The 25,276-nt window shown below is 43.4% G+C and overlaps 1 protein-coding gene across 1 annotated transcript in view; it reads left to right on the top strand.

The window, feature by feature from the left end:
- The window catches only part of ANTXR2 (ANTXR cell adhesion molecule 2), a 670,700-nt gene that overhangs the window by 227,188 nt on the left and 418,236 nt on the right, over positions 1 to 25,276 (top strand). Inside the window, exon 3 of the mRNA XM_085625534.1 lies at positions 4,175 to 4,246. Within this exon, the coding sequence (XP_085481660.1) occupies positions 4,175 to 4,246 (72 nt within the window). The remainder of the gene's footprint in view (positions 1 to 4,174; positions 4,247 to 25,276) is intronic.

The raw sequence follows: 25,276 nt of genomic DNA, 5'->3' as shown, positions 1-25,276 counted from the left end.
TGAAGTTTCAGCATGCAGTCGTGACATGAGGTCTCAGCATTCAGTTTCAGCATGCCGTCATGACATGAGGTTTCAGCATTCCGTTTCTGCATTCAGGGGTGACCTGAAGTCCTGATGGCGCAGATGTCTCTGGCGCCCTTGGGGGGTTCTGTTCCTGGGGGGTAGGGATTGAGTTGGCGACTAGGTCCTTCCTAGTCCGGCTGGGCAGAGGTTCCCTGGGTCCTCCTACTGCTGGGCAAGATCAGTGGGCTTTACAGGATCCCTCACTCACTTAAGAGGCAGCACCTAAATCCTGTCACTCTCAGAGGCATAAGTCCCTGGCTAGGCCCTACCGCCTAAAACTCCTGCGTGGATTCTCCAGCTCTGCTTTACCCCACTGGCCAACTAACTAGAAAAAGTTCCCTCCCTCACTTAAGTAGCCCTAGGTCAGGTGACCTCTAGCCAAGGCGGCAAAAGTAAAAACCACACCTCCCTTCTAGAAGGTTCCAGCACATTCCAGGAGCTTCCCCATTCTAGCTATGGGACAAAAAGGCGGGCTGGTGTTGCAACATTGTTGTGGGGTTCCAGCCAGCTCCTGGCAGCTAGGGTGCTACTAATGAAGACCACTCTGCAGTAGCAGGGGCCTGTGGCAGCCATCTTGGGAGAAGGGAGCACCTGCACCTTAACACTGATTGGCAATGAAAAGGCGCCCGGAGACCTAAGTCCAACATAAAAATGAGGGTGGAAAAAACGAAGCACGATCAAAAATGGAGGGGGAGACCACCCTAGGGCTGACAGGTCTAACACACTATCAATGTTCGGTGAGGAGAGAAAACATGACCTTTATATAGTATCCCCAGTTCCCTTGTTGCTAGCTTCATCTGTCTAATTCTCCACATTCCCAGCAGGCATCTGCTTACCCCAAATTCCATTAATCAACTTTAATCCTTTCTTCCTTGCTGCTAGTGGAATTGGTGCCAACAGATGTAAGAGTAAACATTATATATAGATATATATATAGTATGTCAAGTCACCAGGCATAGTAAGGCATACACATAGTAGGTCAGGGGATTTCACCCATGTTATCAGTCCACCTGACGGCCTTCCCGAACCGGATGGAATAGCTGCCTTAGAAAAGTTGACAAACCCCTAAATTAAAAAGTCCCTGATAGTAATACTGTATTCTTTACAATTAGCAAATTGGCATTTGCAAATTGTGTATGTTAAGGAAACAACACATGATACCATCACACATCTGGGAAGTACTGTACCCAAAACAAACCCAGAGACAGAAGTCTGGAAGTACAAAAGAAAGGGCCCTTCAGGATTCAGGCATGGGCATCCACAAGAATTTTCTAGGCATATTGTTCTCTCCCTTTCAAATGTGCCGAAAGAGTTACATGCAGCTCAACAGACCTGTCAGACAGGATTCGACATTGTAGAGGCAAAAAGTGTACCCGCAGCACCCAACCTTTCATATTCTAGGGAGTTCAGAGGAGTCATCTCTCCCTGTTCAGGTCAGCCTATTGTTTGCTCTTGGGAGGAATGTCACAACTTTTTCCACACCTACTGAAGGCTGAGCACAGGCTTAGAAACTTGCAGATGCCTATGCTAATTAGTCTTCTGAGATTTAAGGCAACTCAAGGGTAACTTTCTAAAAGTTGCTTATATTTACTGCAAATCTAACTTCAACATTGATTTGAATTTTTAACAACTATTAAAAATAGTGGTTGAATTATTTTTCTATCTGATCCCATTCTAGAGATCGAATATTAATATTTACTAATGATTCCAGTGCTTCTCTGTAGGTCAGCCATCCTTCCTACAGTTAATATAGCTTAGTAACTGTAAGGACAGGTTAACTTTACATTTCTACATGTCCTACTTTTAAATATCATATGTCATGCATTGTGTACTACAAGGACGACATGGAGTGAATTATTAATATTTATAAGGAAGGTTTTTACCTGTAAAAAGGTTTTTTTTTATAGGCTGCAGTGCATGTTTTGTACTCTTACAGTCAGGCTACAGTAGTAGGCCTGAAGCCATGTTGCTGTAGTAGATGCACATTAAGTGCTGTAGTTCACTAGTGGCAATTAACTTCCTGGCCTTTGGTACATTATGTACTACATACTAGGGACTTATAGGCAAGTTAATAATACTAGTCTTGAGTATGCCTATTCAACCATGTATAAAGAGGAAGTACAGGCTTTACTACTGTTTAGAAGGGTAAGGTGCACAGACTTCTGAAGCCAGCAAAAAAGATAGTGCAAAAATCTGGGGGGACATTACACAAAAGATCGTCATTGCCTACATATACACCATGCTATTTCAGTAAATCAACGTTTACTGACACATGATACATCAAAGTAGGCCAGTTTGATGGTCGCTAACCATTTTGATAAGGGTTTGCGACTTGCTAAACTTTTGTTCATCAGGCCCTTTGCATCAAACTGAAACTTGGTGCCCTATTTAGAGTATGGCAGATGCAGGACATCTGCATCTGCCTGAAAGTGGTGGGTGTCCTGTCCGCCCATTTTAGAGTGCATATGGGCCATTAACACTCGAAATAGGGGGAATGGTACCCCAACCCCTTTTTGGTAGTCGCCTTGCAGCAGCCAAACTCTAAATAAGACCCAAAGGGTTTATATCCTAAGGCTTGCGAAGGTGCTTGCACCATGCTGCACATTTTTGCTCTGCGCCTGCAGGCTTTTAGAATGGTAAGTAAGCTGACACAATGCTTTGTGTTGCTTTGGGCCACACACGAACCCACGGAAAACCTCACCTAATAACCCCCACTATGTTTTACTCTTGGTACTATTCAATCACTGTTTCTTTTTAGGTTGAGCCTGGGAAGCGCATGCGCTGCTCTGCGAGGAATGCTGTATTCAAGTATGAAATAGAAGCTCTACCCATTTTCTGCCCATCTTTTCGGTGGGCTCCCGTAATTGTCCTTTCAAAATCGTTGCTTTTGATTGATAAATAGGCTTAGTAGTCCCTCCTTGGTACTGCATTGTCTGCATTTGTAACCTCCCATAAGGACTGGACTTTTGACTTGTGTTGTTACATGGTCTGCTTTATCTAGTTTGTGAGCACTATTTTCTTCAATGATCTTCCACTATTCCACCCACGTCATGCTTTCCTAAAAGGCCGCATGCTGCCTGTTTTCATATTTTTAATAGTAATGGCTGCGGGTCCACTTTAACTATATCGGCTGCACTTATTTATTTAATTTGCAGCTAAGTTCACTTTAACTATAGCAGCCGCGCGTATTTATTTATTTAATTTGCAGCGCTGTGCGCTATAACTATATCAGACGCGCTTCTTTATTTATTTATTTTGCATGTGGTTCTCTTTAACTTTAGCGGCTGCAGTACAGAACCTTTGTTTATTTATTTTTTATTTTTGGGTGACAGCGCCCCATACCGCCCTTTCACTTCAATATGTGCCGCGCCCCTTTCTTTAGACGCTGCTCACTGTAACCTGAATTCGGCAAGCATCGTCTAAAGAAAGGGGTGCAGCCACCATTAAAGTGGTCTCGCATTTGCAAGAGTTTGAGCTAATGGCATCATAAATAACAATGCCTTTTAAATGTGTGTTGATTTTAAAAACACATAAATAAAAGGCATTGTCATTTTCAATGCCAATAGCTCAAACTCTCGCAAATGGGAGACCTATTGCATTGAAAATGCTTGTTTTCTAAGCTCACTAGTACTCCGAAATATATGTATTGTCACATTAGACCAAAGCATGCTGTACCTATTGTTTCTTTGATTCATTATTGCGATACTCCCGCATTAGGTAAGGGGTTTGCCCAGAGACAAGACAGGACAATTTGCTCATCTTTGCAGCGCATTATAGACATTCGATTATAAAGTGATCCCGAAAAAATCGATTTAGTATTGAGGCATATTCTGCTCTGCGTACAATTTTTACTCAAATCTGTTTATATTTGCAATTTAAAAATAAGTAAACATCACAAAAAGCGTTAATCAGATTGCCAATAAGTTAGCTTTAGTGTCATTTTAGTAATGCCCTCTGTCCACCATGTCCTGCATGCACAGATACCACAACTAACGGCATGACTCGACATCTCGGAACATATATGCGACGAATGTCTGATTTATTTTATTAAGCCGCGCAAATGTTCACATGTGTGTATTCCTGCATTAATCAAGCCTTTCCTTTATTGCAGTCCTCGGATGAGATTGTCCTTTGTACTATTTTCTACCCAGGCTTCCATTCTTCTACCGCTGACAGGAGACAGGTCAGTTGAGCAATGTTTGATTTTACAGTTTTATCATTTCCACGGAGTTCAGATTGTTTAAAAAGAGTGGGTCTTTAAAGCAATGTTTTAAATAAAGTCTTTTCGATCAGTACTTTTAGATTGTTTATGTAATGTCTCGGATATTGTCTTTATGTATTGACAATATGCACTGAAATTGGAGTGGGCACACCATATATATTTTGTTTTTAAAATTCAGGCGGCACAAAAAGTATTTTGAGGAATTTTTGAATTAATCTCCAACACTGGGGCTTCCATGAAGATCTCTGTCACATAGGACCCAAGCTGTACCCCATGCATACGCTTGTTCCTTGTCAGTAGCGTCAGAACGAGATAAAAATAAAAGATAATGTAATTGAATGGGGCCTAGAATAATTACCAGTGGATTCACTCAAACAATCCACCCACGAATTTATTTACCCATGTTTTGCTTCAGATACTGAAGCCACCATTAATGTTACACTAGTAAGTGCCTTTATATAAATTATTTAGCCATATAATAAACCAAAGCAACTGTTGGGTATGGGTGTGGGAAGGGGTAGGTAGATGGCAGACAAAACAAATATGTGATACTGTATGTTGTGAAACTGTGGTTCCCAAACTGTGGTCCGCGGGCCCCCAGGAGTCCGTGACACATTCCCGGGGGTCAACTGGCAGCAGTTAAAAAGCACTGAAAAAAGTTCCTTGTATAATCAGCAGCTTTCTGGCAACAATAAAAGTTACAAAATAACCCTGGTGATTAATGTACCTGCTAGAGAGAGATGGGAGTTTTGTTCAGTGGCAGCTTTGAGTCATCTAAGGTAGTGCAGAGGGTGAAAAAGCCTGCTGCAAAAAACTATGCATTTAAAAAAACAATTTTTTATGTGCATAGTTCAGTGGGTAACTGCTTTTGTCACTGAGATTCTTTTGGCACTGTGCAGTTCACAAATTACAATTTTAATCTAGCACAGTGTGCTATGAACAGCCATCAAAGAGCTGCATAGTACAAGTGGGTAAGTTATGTTTTTTCCCAGTCTTTCATTATCCTGAAGCTGGTAAAAAAGGATTGTTTTGGTATAAATAAATTCCTAATATTAAAGTCAATGCTAAACACTGTGTTATGTTCTGAATCCTGAGTTTGTTCTTTTTCAGACCAAGCACTCTTAAAAAAGGCCTACCAATATGGATGCCGTGAATCCTACATTCTCTATACGCTGATTTACACACGTATGATTCCTTGTCTCTGTATGTGTGTGATGTAAAGTGCTCCGACACCCTACACTGGTCTGAGAAGTGCTATGAAGCAAATGAAACACATTTGACAGAGGGGCTATGGAGAGATAAGAGGCGCATTGGAGGGTGATAGTGTGGGAATCATTGAAGAGCCCCATCAATATATAATGAGAAATGTGTTGTAGAATTCACCATTTTCCCCTGATGTTCTCGGGGCAGAGCCCCCTAAAGCCCCCATTATAATGGTCATGCTCACTCACTTCACTTGGTGTGCACCGCGGGGATTCGTCGGACAACATTTGCCAGGGCTGCTGCGGTTTCCAGTGCGTCCATGGCAGGAGCAGCAGCTTCATACCGCGAAATAAAACCAAACATTGAAAAGTAGTTGCAGAGATGCAGCACGAACCTTCCCATTAAAATGTTTGATTTTTGCACATTTGTTCAATATAAAATCTTTAGTAATTAGAGTATTTGTTTGGTGTGCACTTGTGTGTGTATTTGTTTGCGAATTACTGTTTTAATTTTTGAAATTTAAATAGTACAAATGCTTGGGGCCCCCGGCTTCCAGCAGTGACTCAATGATGGTCCTCAGGAGTCAAACGTTTGGGAGCCACTGTTGTAAATGATCCTTCTTTGTGAGAAATACGAAAATAACCTAAATGTGATTAATAGTTTGAAGAACCAGGAAATTGAGCAGTAGCTGTGAAATATGTTTAGCAAATAATCATCCTTCTTTTTTTTCACAGTCCTTACATTTTAAGTGAACCCACTCCTGACAAACGCAGCCATGATTGACTCCTTCCACATATTCTTTAGTCTGACCACTTACTCCCTTTCCTGTTTGCCTCCCTATGCCCCATGCCTCCTATCGTTTCCTGACTCCTTTGTGTCCTTCTGCACAGTCGTATTCAGATGAGTGTATCCTTCCTTTACATGCATTCATTGCTATTTACGTAATGCCGAGCCATGGAGTCCCTCAGTTGCAGTGCTTACCCGACTGGGGGCATTGACACGGTCCTTGCTGTTGTCACCATGGGAGCAGCCAGCCTTAGCAGGTGACTTAGCACCAACCTACACTGTGAGACGCATTTTACAGTGTCAGGCAAGGTTGTTTGACCCTGGAATGGCAGTAGGGCTTGCATAAGGAGACTTACTATCTATTGGCAGTTTCCACCTAGCAAACCAGAATGCCAATGCAGTGTGGTGGTTTAAACTGGCAAAGCAACACAGATTGTCCATGTGTTCCGGTCAACTTCTGGGATAAATGGGGGCTGGAATGGCATTGCTCCATGGTGGCTATGGCGCCCTTGGGTTCCATTGCCACATCATATGACAACGGTTCAGCCATGAGTTCTCTTAGTCCTGTTTCCCCCTTCTTTTACCAGCCTTGACTGAGAATGAAATGATCCATCTTCACCTAATGGCATGGCAAGTGATCCGGATGGGTCACAGAGGTAGGGTTGTTTAAGGGAGGTGTCATGGAGAACCGTCAATCTTGCCAGCTGGCAACTTTGCACCGTCTACACCTTCAGATTTGTGATTCATTATGTATTTTGGATTTTTTTGTGGGATGACTTTGTTTTAAGTTTTTCCATCTTTGGGAGGTCAGTGTTCTGCCTTTTTGGCATTTAGAGAAATGTGTGTGGGGGATCCCATGCAGAGGCAATAGTCAAGAACTACTTGAAGACCTTTAAACACCAGAGGGCTGTAAACCATTTGGGTGCTAGTGAGGGATCTGATGAAGGCGTTATCGCTTCCGACTGGCTGCTTTTGAGTTGTGGAATTACATGGACATCTCTCTTCTCATGCATAAAAGGCTATTTTTGTTTTTTTGAAACAAGTCATTTTTTCCACTTTGTTCTGGGCCCCAGTGGTTTTAATGCCAGATTCTTCTTTTCGTCCTAATGTTTCTTCATCATTTCATTTAAATAGTTAATCGTTTTGCCTTATTTTATTACAGATTCATTGTCTATGCATGAAGTAGTACTCTATATTTTGGACAATCAGGCACCCTGGTCTGCGTATCTGGAGCATATGACACTCTTTCAGAAGTCGGAGTCTCTGCCTCTTTCCTTTTGGTCTTTTATAAAGGGACAGCCTCCTTCCATGTCAACCCTTAGCCAGCAGATGTATGATGTTATCATATCTGCCTAATTGGCATTGAAGGTTCCTCAACCCACAAGGATCCAGAGGCACCGGTGGTCAGTCTTCCTGAATAACATTTCTAGGACTGTTACCTGGGTATTTCTAGATACTTTAGTATGTCTATATAACTTCTATTTGGGTGTGGTCCCTCATCTGCTTATAGGTCTGTTTTGTGTGTAGTCCATATTTGACTTTTGGGTCACTTTTTTGGTGATTGCTGTAATCTCATTGATGCGCATGGACTACTTGGTACATTCTGAATGTGTAAGGACTTTTATGTAAGGACTGTGATGAAGGAGCCGACAAAGGGGCAATGCCCTGACTACTTATTTGTAATCTTCATTAATCTGAATCCCAGTCTTATGCAGCACAGTCCTTTGTTCCCTCCTGCTGATCATTGCTTGTCGTTGACTAACAGGAGCTGTATGAGGTGTTGGTATACTTTATGCAAGGCAATTAGAAATGGTAGGATTCAGCTTAAACATAAACATCTGTGATTGTTTTAATTGTATAAAATTTAATTTTAAAATGAGGGCATTCATGACTGCCTTGCCTAAGAGTGTGTTCATTCAGTATGTAAGAATGGTGACAAGGAAGGCTAGAACTTGAAATGGGTATGAAATTCACATTTTCTGCTTGATCTCCCTGGATTTTTCACCTTTTACTGGACCTTTTATTTTTGCAGTTTTTAGACCTCTGTGCACTTTACCTTTGTTCACCAGCAGTAAAGTGCCTGTGCCTACCTCTCTTTAAAAATTGTTGAATTTACATATTCCTTCTTGGTATATTTAAATTTCCTAAATGCCCCTAGTATATGGTATAGAATGTACTCAAGGCCTGTAAGGTAAATATCACAAGTGGACTGCAGCACCTATTCTGCCATCCACTACAGTGACAGTGTACAACATGGTGTCAGGCCTACAATTGTAGCCTGACTGTGGTGATTTAAATTCTGAAATGTTGTCTGTCAAAATAAACCAATTTTACAGGTCCAAACCTCCCTTTTAAATATTAATAGCCCCCCTTATTTAGGACTTGGAGCCCAGAATGCAGGGTGCATGGTATTTAAAAGTAGGACATGTTGAAATTTAAAATTAATATGTCCTTACATCGACTAGCGCCCAAGTGCTATTATTTTTTCATCATCAAAAGCTTTATTTCGATAAAATTATATCATAAAAGCATACAAACAAACATAAAAATGCAATAAAAATCAGAGCGAAATTCAATGAAGGCGAGAGAGTGATACAAATGTCAATAGACGGAATACTGGATAAAGATACATTACTACATCCTTTTTCCACTCCCCCCTCAACCTAACACAGGACATCTAAAAACGTTTAATAAATAAGTTAAAAAAAACAGTCACAAGGTTAAAAAAGCATTAAATTACATTTGATACAAAAAGAGAAATGTATCCCCTGAGCATTTTGACATGAAGAAAAAAAAAAGAAAAGGAGAGGCAATATATCATATTGTAGGGAGGCAAAAAGAAGCATGTTAAGACAAAGGACCCAGGAGCGTTGATCTAATCAACCAGGACCAGGCAAGAAATTTGGCCACCCCACATACAAGCAAAGCACTAGTATCCGGTTGTAAAATTCTAAGCGCTACACGATGGTTCGCAGTGCCCAATTGTCTGCAGACGGGACTCAACCATCTTGCCCTAGGAGTTTTGTAGACTGGGCACTCGAATAAGAAGTGCGCTACAGTTTCAGCCTTCGCTTTGCAACATGGACAACTTGCAATCGTCTGATAGGGGGGTTTCCATTTACTTGTACGCTCCCGAATGGGCAGCGTACCAAATCTGAACTCAATATACAGTCTCCTGTCTCTAGGCTTCTGGATAAGGTCAAGGTAGAACTCCAACCTTATCACTGGTTTGTGTAAATAAAAGGCCTCAGTTAATCTACCAATATTCACAGCAGTGTTCTCTTGGTTGTCAATCCAAATCCAATAAGCCTTCTTTAGATCGGCCTTGCTTAAGTGCATTCCAGACTCCCAGACTTCTCTTAAGCCCATTGCAAAGAAGGACTTTTTGATATTAGACAGCCAAGTGATCCTATGGGAATCCGACGAGCTCATCACTTCTCTAAGACCCTCAACATATTTGGAGAGCTCGGGGGTACGCCATAGGCGGGTCCAAAAAAGCAAGGGGCGTAGTCTGGCAAGATCCCTGAATGAGCGCCTGCCCATATCTCTCATAAAAGGCTTTAGCGGGGTGCCCATAGGGAGCGAGACCAGATCCCTGAGGAATTTGTTTTCCGACTTTGAGATTTCATTAACATTATCGAAGCCACAGAGTGCGGCCCATAAAGTGCAGAGCTTACAGCTTTTGCAGCATAAACCACCAGTGCGGGAGCGACGGGCCTGCTCTGGGATGAGCGATGTTCCTTCCCAATAGCCCCCGCAACTCTCTTGTGGTTTAGGAGCATTTTATCGATGTGGGGTCTCCAACTAAGTTTGTCGGAAATCCTAATTCCAAGGTAATCAAAGATTTTTACAGACTCCAAGGAAGCTCCCTCTAGAATAAAATTAATTTTAGAAGATCTTGAAGGATTAAACGAAAGGAGCTTAGTTTTTGAGGTGTTTATGGATTAGCCTCTCAGATTGCAAAAGAGGTTGAACCTTTCAAGAAGCTTTTGCAACCCTGCTGATGTTTTGGAAATTAGCAGGGTATCATCAGCAAAGAGTAGGGCTGGAATCTTTTCACCCGCCAGGGCCGAGGCATCAGCTGGAATCTCCCGTAAAAAGCTTACTACTCCGTTCACAAATAAAGAGAATAGAGTGGGAGCCATGATACAGCCCTGGCGCACTCCCTTAATGACCTGAATTTTTGACGTTTTTTGATCCTGACGACCCCATCTTACCTGGGCAAAATTGCCCTCTGAAGGCGAATCAAGAGGTCTAAAATAGGTAGTGGGATTCCCAAATCCCTTAGCACCGACCAGAGACGGTCGCGAGAAACTAGATCGAAGGCAGTCTTCAGATCTATAAAGGCCAAATGGAGACTGCCCTTGCCAATCGAGACCACCTTCCAGTGGAGGAGAAGGAGCCGAAATACCTGGTCAATTGTTCCCACATTTGCCCTAAAGCCTGCCTGATAATCTGACAAGACGTCATTTTCAATAGTCCACGACAAAATTCTCTCTAACAAGACCCTGCCAATCACCTTCTGGCCAGCATCAATGAGGCTGATTGGGCGGTAGTTGGCAGGATCCTCGCTAGAGCCCTTTTTAAAAATTGGGATCACCTCTGCCCCTTTCCATGATTCGGGGACAGGGGATCCTCTAAGGAGGGCATTAAGTAAGAGAGTAAAATACCTAGCCCAATTTTGAGGGTCTGCTCGAAACAGATCACCTGGCAAACCGTCCGGCCCTGGTGCCTTTCCTGGGACTATTTTATTAATGGCAAGCAAAACTTCGGGTTCCTCAAAAGGGGAAAATGGTTGTACAGGAGAAAATAATAATGAAGGATCAACATGAACACCTGTATTGTGAGAAACTACCCCAGAGTAAAGCTTTTTAAAATGTTCGAACCACGCATGGTCCGTAATATGGTTAGGAATAATATCAGGATCCTGATCTTTAAACTTCCTGAATAGCTTCCAAAAGGTGTTCCCATCTTTAGCCAAGCTGGCGGCCTTTAGGTCTAACCAGGAGGCTTCTTCCCAATTACGTTTGGCTTCTAAGAGTGCCTTTTTATACTTCTTCCTGGCATTTTTCACCAGAAGACAATCCTGTTCCTTAACAGCAGCCATCAGAGTGCTCTTTTTACTCCTACACTCAGAGTTATACCACGTCCCTGGCGCCTTAAGGGGCTTATGTTTAGGGGGACGGGACGGTAACAAGAAGAAAGAACCCATCGTCTCTACTGTTTCGGTGTAAATGCTGTCAATATTGGGAGGCCCTTCCGTGACTCTACATGCTGCCTGTAATTCTGCTATTTTAGCCAGCAAGGATACTTTAATGGCATTCAGTTTTTGGTCATTACAGACAATTTTCGGCCATTTCAAGTGCCTCTTGCAATTAGAAGGAACAACTTCCTTAGTAAGCATGGTTCGACCTATGGCATGATTATAAGGGATAGGAGACCAGGGGTTCGTCATAGACAGACACAGGGAATTGTGATCACTATCAATGGATGGGACTATAATCAAGTCCACGGTATATTGCCACAATCTACGATCGACTAAAATATAGTCGATACAAGAGGGGCAAATTGCTCTGTTAAAAGTATTTGCGCCAAAAGAGTCAGACGGCAATCTACCGTTTGCAGCTCTAAGACCAAATTCGAGTGAAAGAGCATTCAATTGGATGGCCAACTGGGGCCACTTCTTAATTGGCAGCAAGGACAGTGACGGAATACCCCACCTAGCATCGTCAGCCTCTATGTCGAGCAGGTCCTCGGCAGCTAGAGGTTCGAATGTGCAGTTCATATCTCCTGCCACCAGAATTAAAGATTCCGGAGGGCAGGAGGTGATTTCCTCACTCAAGGCTGTGACAATTATCGACTTTGCGCCACCCTTCGTACCTCTTACATAAACATTACAAAGCTCAACGGTAGGGCCACCTTTAACCCCAATAAGTGTTAGCCGCATTAAGTCTAATGATGTACACAGATGATGTTTTACCCTACAGTTAAGATTGATGCTTGTCCAAATTATGAGGCCCCCTGACGGTATCCCACGTCCATTGGAAGTAGCTGGTAAGAAAAAACAACTGAAACCTGATTTGTGCAATGGCTCTAGGCTCCAGGTTTCTTGGAAGATGCAAATGTCTTGAGTATCAATAAAGCTATTCCAGTCTGGTAACGAAAGCTTATTGCGTAAACCCGCAATGTTCCACGAAATTATCTTAAGAATAAAGCTATTCCAGTCTGGTAACGAAAGCTTATTGCGTAAACCCGCAATGTTCCACGAAATTATCTTAAGACTGGTGATAGAAGCTATGGAAACAACATCAGCGGGAGTGGACATTTCGCAAGATGTAAAATCACTTAATTCACCAAGATTATTACCAATGGAGCTAAGGGGAGATATAATTTTGTTTGAGAATTGAACGGGTAAATCAACAATGTTGTGATTAGACTTGTTAACAAAAGATAACTGCGGTTCAGTAGGGATGGGCGACCCGGAAGTTTGTCAATCATTAGAGTCAAGGTTAGATTGGCCCTCTCTCAACATTTCTGACATGTGACTTCTCGTTGATAAGGGTTCTGTACAAGGGTAGCGCCTAAATTGAATAGAAGAGGTACCTGGAGAAAAAGTTCTAAACTCCAATGCCAAAAGTCCCTCAGCCACAAAGTGGCTGGCCAGGGTAAGTTCTATAAAGGGGATAGATTATCTTCAGATCTATGCCTTTGTGCCCTGACAATATCGCTCATAATTAAGGATCGGCACCCCCTAACATGGCGAACCCAGTGTGTAACTTTATTTATCAAAGAGCCCTCATCTTCTCTCCCCACTAGAACAGGGACACGAACCATAAAAACAGTGGGCTGCCTAGCAACACTAGGGGGAGACACTTTGGGGAAGGAGGGAAGAGGCTGGCAGTCAAAAATTTTAGGCGGTCTGGAAATATTCGCTAGACTAGGGATTGAACATGGTTTCTTGATCATAGTGGGCGGACAAGATCTAGCATTAGAAATCTGCCTTGTGTCTTTTATATCATGGATAGATGTAACAAGGGGCGGGGACTGTTCACTAGTAGAATTTATAGGTGGATGGTAAGGATGTGCTAGTGGTGACAAGGTAGAAGGCCCACCCAAATTATGACGCGCAGAATTCAACTGGGGTTTTTTAACAATGAGCAACAGTTCTTGAATTATCAACTTGAGTTCACCTATTTCTTCCCTAAGGGAGGTAATAGTTTGTATCACATTAAGTGTTTCCCTTCCATCGATAATAGGGAGCTTCCCCACCTCCCCCCTAGAGGCAGAAATTTGTGATTCTAGGTTGCTAGCTAGATCAGTCTCGTCAGGTGCAACAAGGGATTCAGACAAAGGAGCATAACGATTGGTGCAAACTAAAATATGAGGTTCGAGGGGTACAGAGTTGCTACCTTTGTTGCCAAGGGGAGGGGACACCAAACATATCTCGTTTTCAGGTAAAGCGTCCTCTCTAAATGACAGATTACGAGAAGGCTTTTTGTTAAACATAGGAGGGATGGTCACAGAACGAGGCGTACAATTATTCACTGGCGAGGATATGTTTGAAATATTGGGAACGGGAGGTTTCGCAGTATCAAGGATCAGTTCGCACTCGTCAACCAATGTTTCAATGCGATCCATTGTGGAGATGGGCAGTACCTTCTTGGTAGTTCTTTTTGCCTTTTTCCTTTTAGCTGCCCCACCAACAGTGTTCGTAGTCCCACCAGTGGTATCTGCCAGTTTCCTTTTACCCATATTGGGCAAATGGGCGGAGGGAGGCTATCAGAACTCGTAGATAATAAACAGTAATTTCCACAAGGCTTGGTAGGAACTAGGTCTCAAGATGAAAAAAATAAATCCACACTTGTAGTAGTACAGTACCTTTTACTGGGCCATCAGTCGCTGTACAACAGACGCAAATACGCTCGTTTCGGACTCCTCAGAGAGTGGGCCCAGCCCTGCCTCTGCCTGCCCCTGATGGCCACAGACGGCCCGCCCTTTGCCCGGGCTTAGCCCGGCGCCCTCAAGCGCGCGTCCCGCGTGGCGGGAGCCTGGACTCGTAGATATTGCCCGTGACCTCAGTGGGCGTGGCGTCGTCAGCTGTCGCTGCCCCTCGTGCTCCTGGGGCTTGTGGTCCGCTCCTGTTCTTCCCCCGGTCTGCTGCGCTGCGTATCCCGCAAAGCGGGAGGAGCGAGGTCCAGATAAAGGTCCCGGCAAGGTGGGGGCGTGGCGTCGTCAGCTGTCGCTGCCCCTCGTGCTCCTGGGGCTTGTGGTCCGCTCCTGTTCTGCCCCCGGTCTGCTGCGCTGCGTCTTTATGTTTTTGGCAGCTACAGCTTTAAATGCTCTCGCAATGTGATCCCTGCTATTCTTACCTACATATGTGTCTGAGGAGAGAGGTGTGGGCTTGGAAATTCCTAGAGTGATGGCGACCAGAAGAGACTTTATCCTTAGTAATATTTTGATATTTTTCTTATCCACTCTTTTTAATTTTCATTAAGTACTTCTGTTCTCTTTGTTCTCTCATTTTCTCTTGCCATCTTCAATTTATAATTCAATCAAAATATTTTTCTTATGGCAGCGGTTACAGACTTAGATGATGGCAGGGTAGCCCAGGCCGGCAGAGGCCAGGCGGCTCGACCTCCTGAGGGACAGGGTCCAACACGCTATGGGCGGCCTTCCCGCAAGGCCGCTAGCTGAGTAGAAGGGTGGTAATGGCCTGTGCGTCCCTGAGCAGGCCGCAATCCCAAAGAATGGCCATTATTTTTTACTTACACAGGCCTGTGCAATGATTAAAATCAGAGTGCAGATTAAAAGCCTTATACTGTGTCTCAAGAATGAGATTAGCTAGAAAAATAATTAAACAACTATTTTTAAAAGTTATAAAAAATTAAATGCAATAATGAAGTCAGATTTTTATTAAATATTCAGGGAAATTAACTTTTAGAACATTTCCTTTTTCCTATCTAAAGTTCCTGGAGGCTAAATTTGCATTTGTCCAGCCAGTAAATAGCATTTGAATTGGTGTGAAAAAGGTTTGAAGTGCTTTCCATGAGCAAACAATAGGCTGACCACCTGAATGGGCAGATATAACTCTTCTGAACCTGAGAGAATATGCAGGGTGGGGCTGTGAGCATTTTTTTTATCATTACAGTACCGTAGCCCACTTGAATGTCAAATCCTGCTTGACAGGTCTGCTGCTTTTACATATAACACTGGGTGCACTATTGAAAGGATAGGAAACCGGATGCCAAAGCAATTCATGTTTATCCACTGTCTGGTTGCTGGAAACCCCTGCTTTTCTCTACCACACTTCTGGCACTAGATTTATTGGGGGTACAGTAGCTGCTTCAAATGGATTTTGGTGTTGGTTGTGGGAGAACACTAGGACTGCTATAGTGCACTCCCCATATACACCAGAGACCTCAGAGACCAAGTTTAGTGTGGCCAAAGTGTTTGCCATCTTAAAAATCCCCAAAGTGGGTAGGGTTGGTCCCAGGAACATTTATCCCATTGGTTATGGCATGCTCAGGAGTCATCCCCCCCCTCTCCAGTAGCTCATGCCATACATAAATGTGGCACCTCCAGACACCCCCTACAGAACACTCCTGGACCTGTGGAAGATCAGAAAAGGACTAAACTTGTTGTCTGTGACCTGAGAAGAGCCCTGAAGAACTGGACCTGCTCTTTTGTACTGAGGACAAAGAAGTGGACTCCAGGGGATATAAGGCTGACCAACTGTTAAAGCTGCAGGAAAACAAAATGCTACAAAAGGCCTTTTCCTGCACCTACCCAGCTGACTAGTGGCAACTGGACCTGGACTGGACCCTGCTGCTTTGGCCTCTATCTAACAACCTGTGAGTCTCCAAGTGCCTCCCCCTGAGGTCCTGGGGACTTTAGAAGAGTACTCCTGTGGTGGGTTGGGATTTAAAGAACTAAAGTCAGAAGGTAAAATCTTTGACCAGGATGAACCTGGTTCGTGTATCTGACTCGAACTTCACCCGGTCAGTGTCAAATTGCACCTAGGTTCTGGTCTACTCCAACCACTGACTATCATTGGCACTTTATGCTTCTCCTACTGTGTGATGGTATCATTCATTGTCTCCTTCTATTCCTACTTAAGACTTTAAAAAATCATATCTCTGGTACCCTTTATTAGATTGTGTTACTTTGGTGTCAATTTGGTTATTAAATTTTGCTCTATTTCCATAATTCAGTTTGTGATTTTTATTGTTTTGCATTTTTACTTTAATTATGTTTTGGTACTACGGACATACTTCAGCCCTGTGCCCTTGTTACTAAGGGGTGTCCTCAGGGTAATTCACTGGCTGTGAGGGTTTAGCCTGACAAGGGTCGTGGTTATTTCTTGAGGTGGGTAGTCACCCACCCCAAATAATAACCCAATTTCTTACAGATTATTAAAGGTTACTTGTTAAGTATTTAGGTCTTTTTGACAGAGAGGTGTGTCAGAATAATGTGGTCGATTACAATCTCCACATTTTACATCCTGGCTTAGTCATACTCATCTGCTCCACACCACTCTATGGTGGTACCTAAAAACCCAAAACAAGACATGGCTATAAAAGCTCCAATTCATTTTATTGATAATAATAATGAAGTGAAGGGTGTGCTTAAAATAGCACTGTCCGGTGCTGATATTGCGGTGCCCAGAACCTGGATACAGTGTACACCACATAAAAGGTAGGGTTTGGATAGGGATTGGGGCAGAGTTAAGGTTAAGGTACAGCTATAAGTAGTGTTATGAGTAGTGTGTGTAGCTGTTTAGACAATGTTGATGTACTTGCTAAAATACAATGGGTTGATGCTGCAGTAGGGAATGGTTGTGGTGTCTAGTTAGTTGGTGGCTAATGTAATGGTAGTTCAAAGTAATAACATAAGACTTTTGGAGTCACCAATCACTATTTATCAGATCCTGGAATTATCTGTCTGAGGAAATCTGCCTGATCCCTTACCTTCACTCAACACACTAAAATGCATCCCTTCATAACCTACCTTTTACATAATTAACGTTAAAGTTGCTATTCCTTCCCGTAATTCTGTCTGTAATCCTTCTATGACCATTTTAACTACTGCTCTTTGGTGCTGGTATCATTGTAAATCAATACTTGTGGTGAGGTTTGCCCAATATAAACAGTTCTAAATAAGTAAAATAAACATGTTCTGCACCAAGACACCGGCTGGTCTGTATAGTCCATATGTACATGTTCTCGCATACTCACTCTGTATGCAGACTTTGCATTATGAATTACTAGAAAGTGCTAGCAACTGCAAGACTCTGCAACGTAAAGAAGAGTAGCTAGTCCAGGCACCATGAGTGCTGGTTACATATTAGTATCTAGTGTTATTCACCAGTTTCACTCCACTGAACACTATGCTATTGTAAGAGCCCCGCACTCTCTAAAAAATTTTTCATACAAAGCCAACTTTGTCCACTGTGATGGTGTCCTTTGTACCTCGTGCCAATCTGGTGCCTAACCATTCGAATTTCTTTCCTTTAGTGCCATCAGCATCATGAGGGGGGTCTGTAGAAAAATGCCTAATTGTACCCCCTCCACATAACGACATTGATGGAAGCTGCAGTTGCGCTTGGAGGGTGGGGGGAGAACTCACAAAATTATTTTATTTTAATGGATTGTCATATTATTTATTTCACATTATTGTATTAACAGACTGTGCCATTAGAACAGTTACCCCATCCATAGTTTCATGCCAGTAGCAATGACGGTGGATGGTGTGTGAACGAGGAGTCAAGAGATGACCAGAGTGGCAAACCAAAAGAATCAATTGGTGATTTCTGCTGAGAGGGAACCGAAACGTGGGACAGATGCAAAATATTAACTAACCAGGGAAAAGGAAATTTAAACAGCAGGCCAGCTAACCAACCAAAAGCGGTGGGCGTGTCCAAAGTCCCCGATAGCCCATATCCCAAATACAGCATGCCTCGCAGAGCAGCGCACGCCATAACAAACAAAAACTTAGGTAATATTAAGCGTATTCAGTTATGCCATTTTTTCACCAATGATAGGAGTCTATACTCTCCACAACAAGTTCAAGATAAATGATAAGGCCTATATATTTCAACAATTGCAAAATAAAATATATACATATTTTCTTAATTCGACGAAGTTCAATGGCTTCATCTGGAAGCCTGAAGCTAGAAACAACTTCATGACCAATGCATGCTGTTATATCTAGAGAGCGCACAACAACACGTCCACGCTGTATATGCACTGAGAATTCTCATGCCCTCTAGCTTATCACGGGCCCTATAATTATTCAAGATCAGCTTCTAGTACCATACTAATGCTTTAAAATGCCATGTCAACACGTAAAAGCCAGATGTGAGTCCCAAAGAGGGCTATGCATTGCCAAACAGTAAGAAGGATTAACCAATACTTGGTGAGCCCAGGCAAGATAGAGTGAACCTTTGTTTCCCCGACAGATGTAAAAAGGTTTGTTTTTTTGTTGTTTTTTTATATAGTGCAAACTGGACACAAAGGTATTGGAGCGCTTAACATGAGCACCAGTTACATTACACAAGGACACATACATTTTTGGTAGGCACAAAAAGATTAAGTGATTTGCCCAGAATCGCAGGATGTAGAGCTGATGCCCAGACTCACACCTGGGTCTCCAGCATCAAAGTGGGCAGCTCTGGCCGTTACTCTGCACCCTTTGCTTCTGTATAGTGAATAACCTCAAAGCTGTCCAGTAGCGGTAACCACGAAACCTTACAGCCTTGGCAATGAAGCCTCCAAAGTACCAACAAGGAAAGCCCTACTCCTCATAGCATGCGGCTCTCATGGTAGTCAGCAATGAAGGCGGGCACAGCAGTGTTCGGTCTAAAGTCCTTCCTATTTAGAGGCCTCTTGTGCCCGTAGACTAAATATATCCGTCTCGAAGATACCATGGAGGCACGGAATAATCAGAGGTGAAACTATAACATGAGATTTCTGAAGCCGAAACACTCTAAAAACAGTTGGAGTGTTTGCTGTGCCAACCAGGTGGGCTTCCCACTGCCACCATTGAAACAGGCCAGCCTTCAAACAAACATGGCAGCCTTCATCCGAGGTACATTTCCTTAAGCTAGGAAGTTGGGAACCCTGTTACTGTCAATGTCCAGCCCGCTCAATCTGGGTCAACGGGACTGCGTACGCCCTGGAGTTTCCAGTGAACTGCAGCCCCAACTTCAACTACAACTGACTGTCCTCGAGAGGGAAGCCCTTTGTTGGTGGTTGTTACACGAAATGTACTACTTTTACCTCATTACATAAATTGTAAGATCCTAAAGATCTGTAACAGCAACAAAGGAGTTTAAGACTAGGCTGTGAAGGCTCAAAAAGTAGATAAAAAGCCAGAGTGAGGTGGGGGGAAAAGTGGACGAGCTTGGTGGAAGGGATGAGCAAGCAAGGGGCATGTGTTTGTGGGGCTGCTGATTAGGGAGAGAGCTAAAACGCATGCACTCTCATGGAGTGCAGAAAGAAAAAGAAAAACATAGGGCCTCAGGCACAAATCCTTATTTGTGGTCACAAATGGCCCAATTCGCAGATTCAGTCCTTTGCAACCGCAAAAAAAACATTTTTAATGTACAAAAGTTAAATTGCAATTCAGTAACTTATTATCAAATTGCAGTTTGGGTTTGTGATTCGGTATTTGGAAGGGGCGTGCTTAGGGTATTCCTTCCAAATACCGATTCTCACTGGTATGTATTAATGTTGTGGGACTGAATTATGTTTGCAAAACATACATTTTATACTAGTTATTCAAAGGAGGTGGTCCACTGCCTACCCTTAAAAAATGAAACTTAAAAGTTTCATATTTCTTTTGAAACACATCCTGTTTTCCTTTAAAGAAAACGAGCAGCTTTTTAAAGAAAAAAGGTGTGCTTTAATAAAAATAAATCACAGACAAAGTGGTCTGCTGACCCCAACAGACCACCATTCCTGTGATTGCTGTGATTCCTAATGGGTCACAAAATCTGACCTACCACATTAATATTTATGAGGTATGTCGATTTGTAACCCACTAGGAATCGCAAATTGAAACTCAACAAGTTAGATACATTAGGAATAGCAATTTCCTTATTGCGAATTGCAAGAAATTGCAATTTGGAATTCGCTGTTCCCAAATGTTGTCCATCTGGCCCATAGTTTCCTAAATATGAGCCGTAGAAGGATACAAGTCAGCTAATGAAAGACGCTTTGCTCTAGGGACAAACACAAGAAGAGGAAGGCAAGCTATCAAATAAGAAGCAAGTAATTGTGAGTGACAATAAAGCAAACCAATGGTAAAAGGTGGACAGTCTGCAATCCCACTGTAGATTTATAGTGTGGTCTACAAGAGGCTTTCACCTACCGACAGTTAAAAGCGAGACGAGACCTAAAAACAAGCCACATTTGTTCAGGTCGCTTATATAGTTACTGCTTCCTTCCCTCCATCTAGTCATGTTCATTTCTCTCACTACTTGGTTAAATCCAGAGATTACTCAGATAGGAGTTTGTGGGGCATTGAGTGTTTTGATTCAATATTCATTCAATGCCATATTAACTGCTGCTGCACTTCTGTGAAAAAGTGTACCTAACATTTCTCTGGTGTCTATTCACCCTCTCATTATCCTTGTGTCCAAACTCAATCCTTTCTCAAACCACCCCCTATATATTGTCCTTCCAAGTCTGGGACCTGTAGCCCACCTCCTTCCTATTGACACTACAGAGTGTCCATGTTTACAGTCCATCATCTGCACCAAACCGGTGCAATCAATGTGGTGCATAATTGCTTCAATAGTATACTCTGGTTTAGATGCATACAGCAGTGAAATAGCTGTAACCAGCTGGGGACAATTATTATCGTATACACTGCTAGTCTATCTTACAGTGATAGTGGTAAATTTTGGCAGTAAGAAAGTCACATACAATGGCGATCACTCTATCATTTTTCAAGCATGTCTTACTTCTCCGGTATATGTTTAAAGTTGGTTCCCAGCTATAGTAATTAATTACATTCCGCAGGCAATGCAAACTCAAGCAAAGAGCCACCTAACTCAGATCTCAAGGCTTTCAATGGGAACAAAAATGACTTTTCTATATTGATCTTCAGGCCTGATGCTATGCCAAAATGTTCAGTTATACTCAGTACACTTTCTGGCCCTAACTCAGAGCTCAAGCATCCCACTGGGAACAATAATGACTTATCTTTATTGATCTTCAAAACTGATAGTATCCCAAATTGTTCAAGAACACTATCTGACCATTTATGTATATCAACATGTCACTAGCATATGATAAAACCACATCTATACACATTAACATCAATTCCAATAGTCTTGATTGTGCATCTGAGATCATATGGCAGGGTTCTACTACCAAAGTGAACAGCAGGCATGGCATGGGGAGCGAAAAAACAATGGATTTAGGCCCAGATATCTGTACTGTGGTGAATGGTTGACATTGTTCAGCATTCTGTCCATCAATTGTTCTTTTTACAGTATCATAAAGAGCCTTCTTAGGTTAAGGAAAGTATTTCTTCCCGAAATAAAGCTGCATTGATCAGCCTGCAGCAAGGATTACATAATGGACATCAAACGGTTAGCCGCAATCTTACCCAAACTTTACAGTCGAGATGTCAAGATTAAGTAAGGACGAGGGGAGATAGTAGCTCTCTTCTAGAGGATCTCTGCCCGCCTTGGAAAGCACTAACAACAAGGCATCTCTAATAGACACCAGTAGGGATCTCCTAGCCTTGGCCACCTCAAAAAACGCTAACAAGCAGGAAGCCAAACGTATGCTGTAAGTGGCATAATATTCCATTGGAAGGCCGTCCATGCCCTGCATTTTCCCTCATGCCTACTTAATCTCCTCCAGTCAGTTTCTCCAGTTTAAGCCCCTTCAATCGGTTAAGACAGGATAATATAACCCTATCTAGATATTTCCCCACCACCTCTTCAATCTTTCCTGGCGAGGCCGTATGCACGGCACTGCAAAAAGCTCGAAAGGTGGCATTTATACCCTGCTGTGTGTGCTCAATATGCCCACCACGAGCACGAATCTTGTGTAGAGGGGCTGTGACCTGTTCAGATTGAAGAAGCCAGGCTAGAAGTGCCCCCTCCTTGTCTCCTTCCGCATGTTGATGAGCCACATTTTCCCTTTAGTCGATGTTCCTCAATGTATCAAGTAACTCCTTATAATCCAATCTGCATTTAGCTAGTCAGCAGGTTAAGGTAAAGTACTGGACCAAATCTTGTCCTAGAACATGAATTTCATTCTCCATTTCTCCTGCCTCCCTCAATAAGGACTTTTTCACCCCATGTGTCTTTTTAAGACATAAACCTCTTATGGCCACCGTAAAGGCATCCCATCCTATTGAGAGGTCAGATGCATTATCTCCATTCTCAGAAAAGTAATGATCTATATGTTCTCTTATCACAGAGCAGAAACCAATATCCTGCAATGCTCCTACTGGTAACCGCCATGTTGGAACTCTCTGACTTAGTAAACTACAACTGAGGTCCAGGTTTAGGGGATTGTGGTCTGAAAATGTACATCTCAGATATTCTATGCCCACCACCCTCGATCCGGCCTCCACATTACAGTAAACGTCAATTCTGGTATGAAGGGCATGTAGACCACAATAAAACAAATATTCCCTGGCCTCTGGGTGCCTTAAGCGCCGCAGCTCAAACATCTGGTTTTTCACTGATTTGTTACTGTTGTCTGGAGGCTGCTGCCTCATAAGCATGGGAGGAAAGATCTATCCATCACCGTATCAGGGATACAATTCAAGTCCCCACATGTGGGACATCCGTATAGCGAAGAAGAGCCAGACTCAACCCATCAAGGAAACTAGTGATCCCAGTTTTTGGCACCTAAAGTGCCACGAACAAAAATGTAGCTATTCAGCAACCCCTCCACCCCTTCATACCTGAGAACAATGAGCAGCAAAGGGTATTCCTGGTGCAATCCAAACCAACACATCTCTTGCAAATCCCGATTAGGGTTTGCTCATCTCTTATGATGTTTGGTCAGCTCCAGAGCAGAGAGGTGGGTCTCTTGCAGGAATGCAAAGTGTGTGTGCCTACACTTGAGGTAAGTGTGAATTCTATATGTTTTGACACGCTACGCCATATCCTGCACATTCCAGGTCAAAATGTTCTATTTATCAGTCTCCATCATGTTGGTAACATGGAATAGACTCTAATGAGAGGGCCACAGGCAGGGGATAGGCCACTCGTTTGTAATCCCCCCAGTAACCATCAAACTTACAGGTCACGAGCATGGTGCACCGTCTTGGAATAAACATAAACCAGTTCTTAATTCCCAGTGCTTGGCTATGCAGTCAAAAGACACTCAGCCGACGGTGAAACTGACATGAGCAGCATTTCACATTTGGAACCTGAGAGGAGCTGTGGTACATCATATCTTTGAATAGCGCTACCTAGCAGTCAACCTGCTTCCCCAACAAGAGTTGGGACCCTCCCCTCAGCAACACCATTGTCCCTCACCACCACCTATCCCCACCGTCACCTATTCCAACTCTCCCCCATACAAGGGAATCGGACAATAGCGTCCGCGGTCACTGTAGGAACTTTTTCCTCGCTGCCCTCCTGCACTTCTGAGCCAGGAGAACAAGTGTGCTTAGCAGAACCTGCCTGGAGTTCAAGTTCATGTACTGCCAGGGTTCTCTCCCTGACAGCCTGTTCCTTAGTGGGTCTGCTACTTAAACGCCTGCCTCTCTGTTGTCTGTTGCACTGTGTCAACCAACCCTCACCCCCAGATTGTGCATAGGGTGGCGTGGTGACACCACTGGTCTTCAAGCATGTCCTGGCCTCCTCGAGGGACAAAAGAAGAATCTTGATGACTCACCATCCGTGATTTTCATTTTAGCTGGGAACATAAGGGCACAGTGAATATTTAACTGCTGGGGTTTAGGCTTAATTTACAGGCAAGATTCACATATTTTCTGCACTTCTGGCGTGTAATCTGGGAATATGTTAATACAGCTATTCTCCACCAACCAGGTGTCTTTCTTTCTTGCCACCTGAAGGATATGGTCTCTGTTTCTATACTTAAACAGTCAGGCCTCCACTGGATTTGGTTGAGATCCCGGTGGCAGGGGTCCACCGGGAACCCTGTGTGCCCTTTCCACTGAAAAAAGCAGCTGTTCTACCTTCCAGTACTGTCAAGGCCAGCCATTACTCCAGAAACAGGTCCATGCCCGGTCCCTCCGCTGGTTCCAAAAGGCCCACAATGTGGGTAATATTACATTGTGAGTCACCTTTAGCATCAACTGCTTTCCACCTCAAAAAGCGCACTTCCTCCTGCAGAGTACCAAGTTTGGAACTCACACCTGGAGAGTAAGGGCCTCAGTGATACCAGTGCAGATTTGTCTCAACACTCTCTTTGAGCTTCTTGTGATCTGTGTGCAGCTGACTCACAACATTCACCAATGCATTTCAGTTTAGATTTGAAGGCATTCTTGATATCCCATACTGCCTGCATAAGCATGTCAAAGTTTGGCTGCAAGGTCCTGCATACTCTTTTCCACTGTGGGGGGCAGGTCACCATCTCTGTGTGATCACTAGCATTCTCCGGTATCAGTCACTGGGGCCTCCCAGCATGGGGCCCTGAGACTTCACCATTGTGCAGGCCTCAACTACCTCCAGAGGCAGCTCTCCAGATAGGTCCGCTTCCAGGAGGGCTCTGACCAACCCCCTATTAAGTCACAGGACCGATCTACATCAAGCCCAGATGGAGACCCCAGAACCAAGGCTAGGTTCAACAGGAATTAATCCAGGGTCCATCACCTGCAGTGCTTCAAAAACCAAAAAAGGGGGGAGGAGGAGGCAGGTTCGATGCCCCTAACCTATCATGGAGATAGGCTCTCCAGCACTGCTTCTCTGTCATCCAAATGTACGGGTGGCTAAGGTGTTCCAACCCTCTCTTCTGCTGGGCATCCACGGCTCCTGTATAGTCAGTGCAGCAGTCTGTCACA

The sequence above is a fragment of the Triturus cristatus genome, chromosome 9, assembly GCF_964204655.1.
Source record: "Triturus cristatus chromosome 9, aTriCri1.1, whole genome shotgun sequence".
Classification (NCBI taxonomy): domain Eukaryota; kingdom Metazoa; phylum Chordata; class Amphibia; order Caudata; family Salamandridae; genus Triturus; species Triturus cristatus.
Note: the sequence above shows the minus strand (reverse complement) of the source record. Positions and strands in the feature narration are given on the sequence as shown.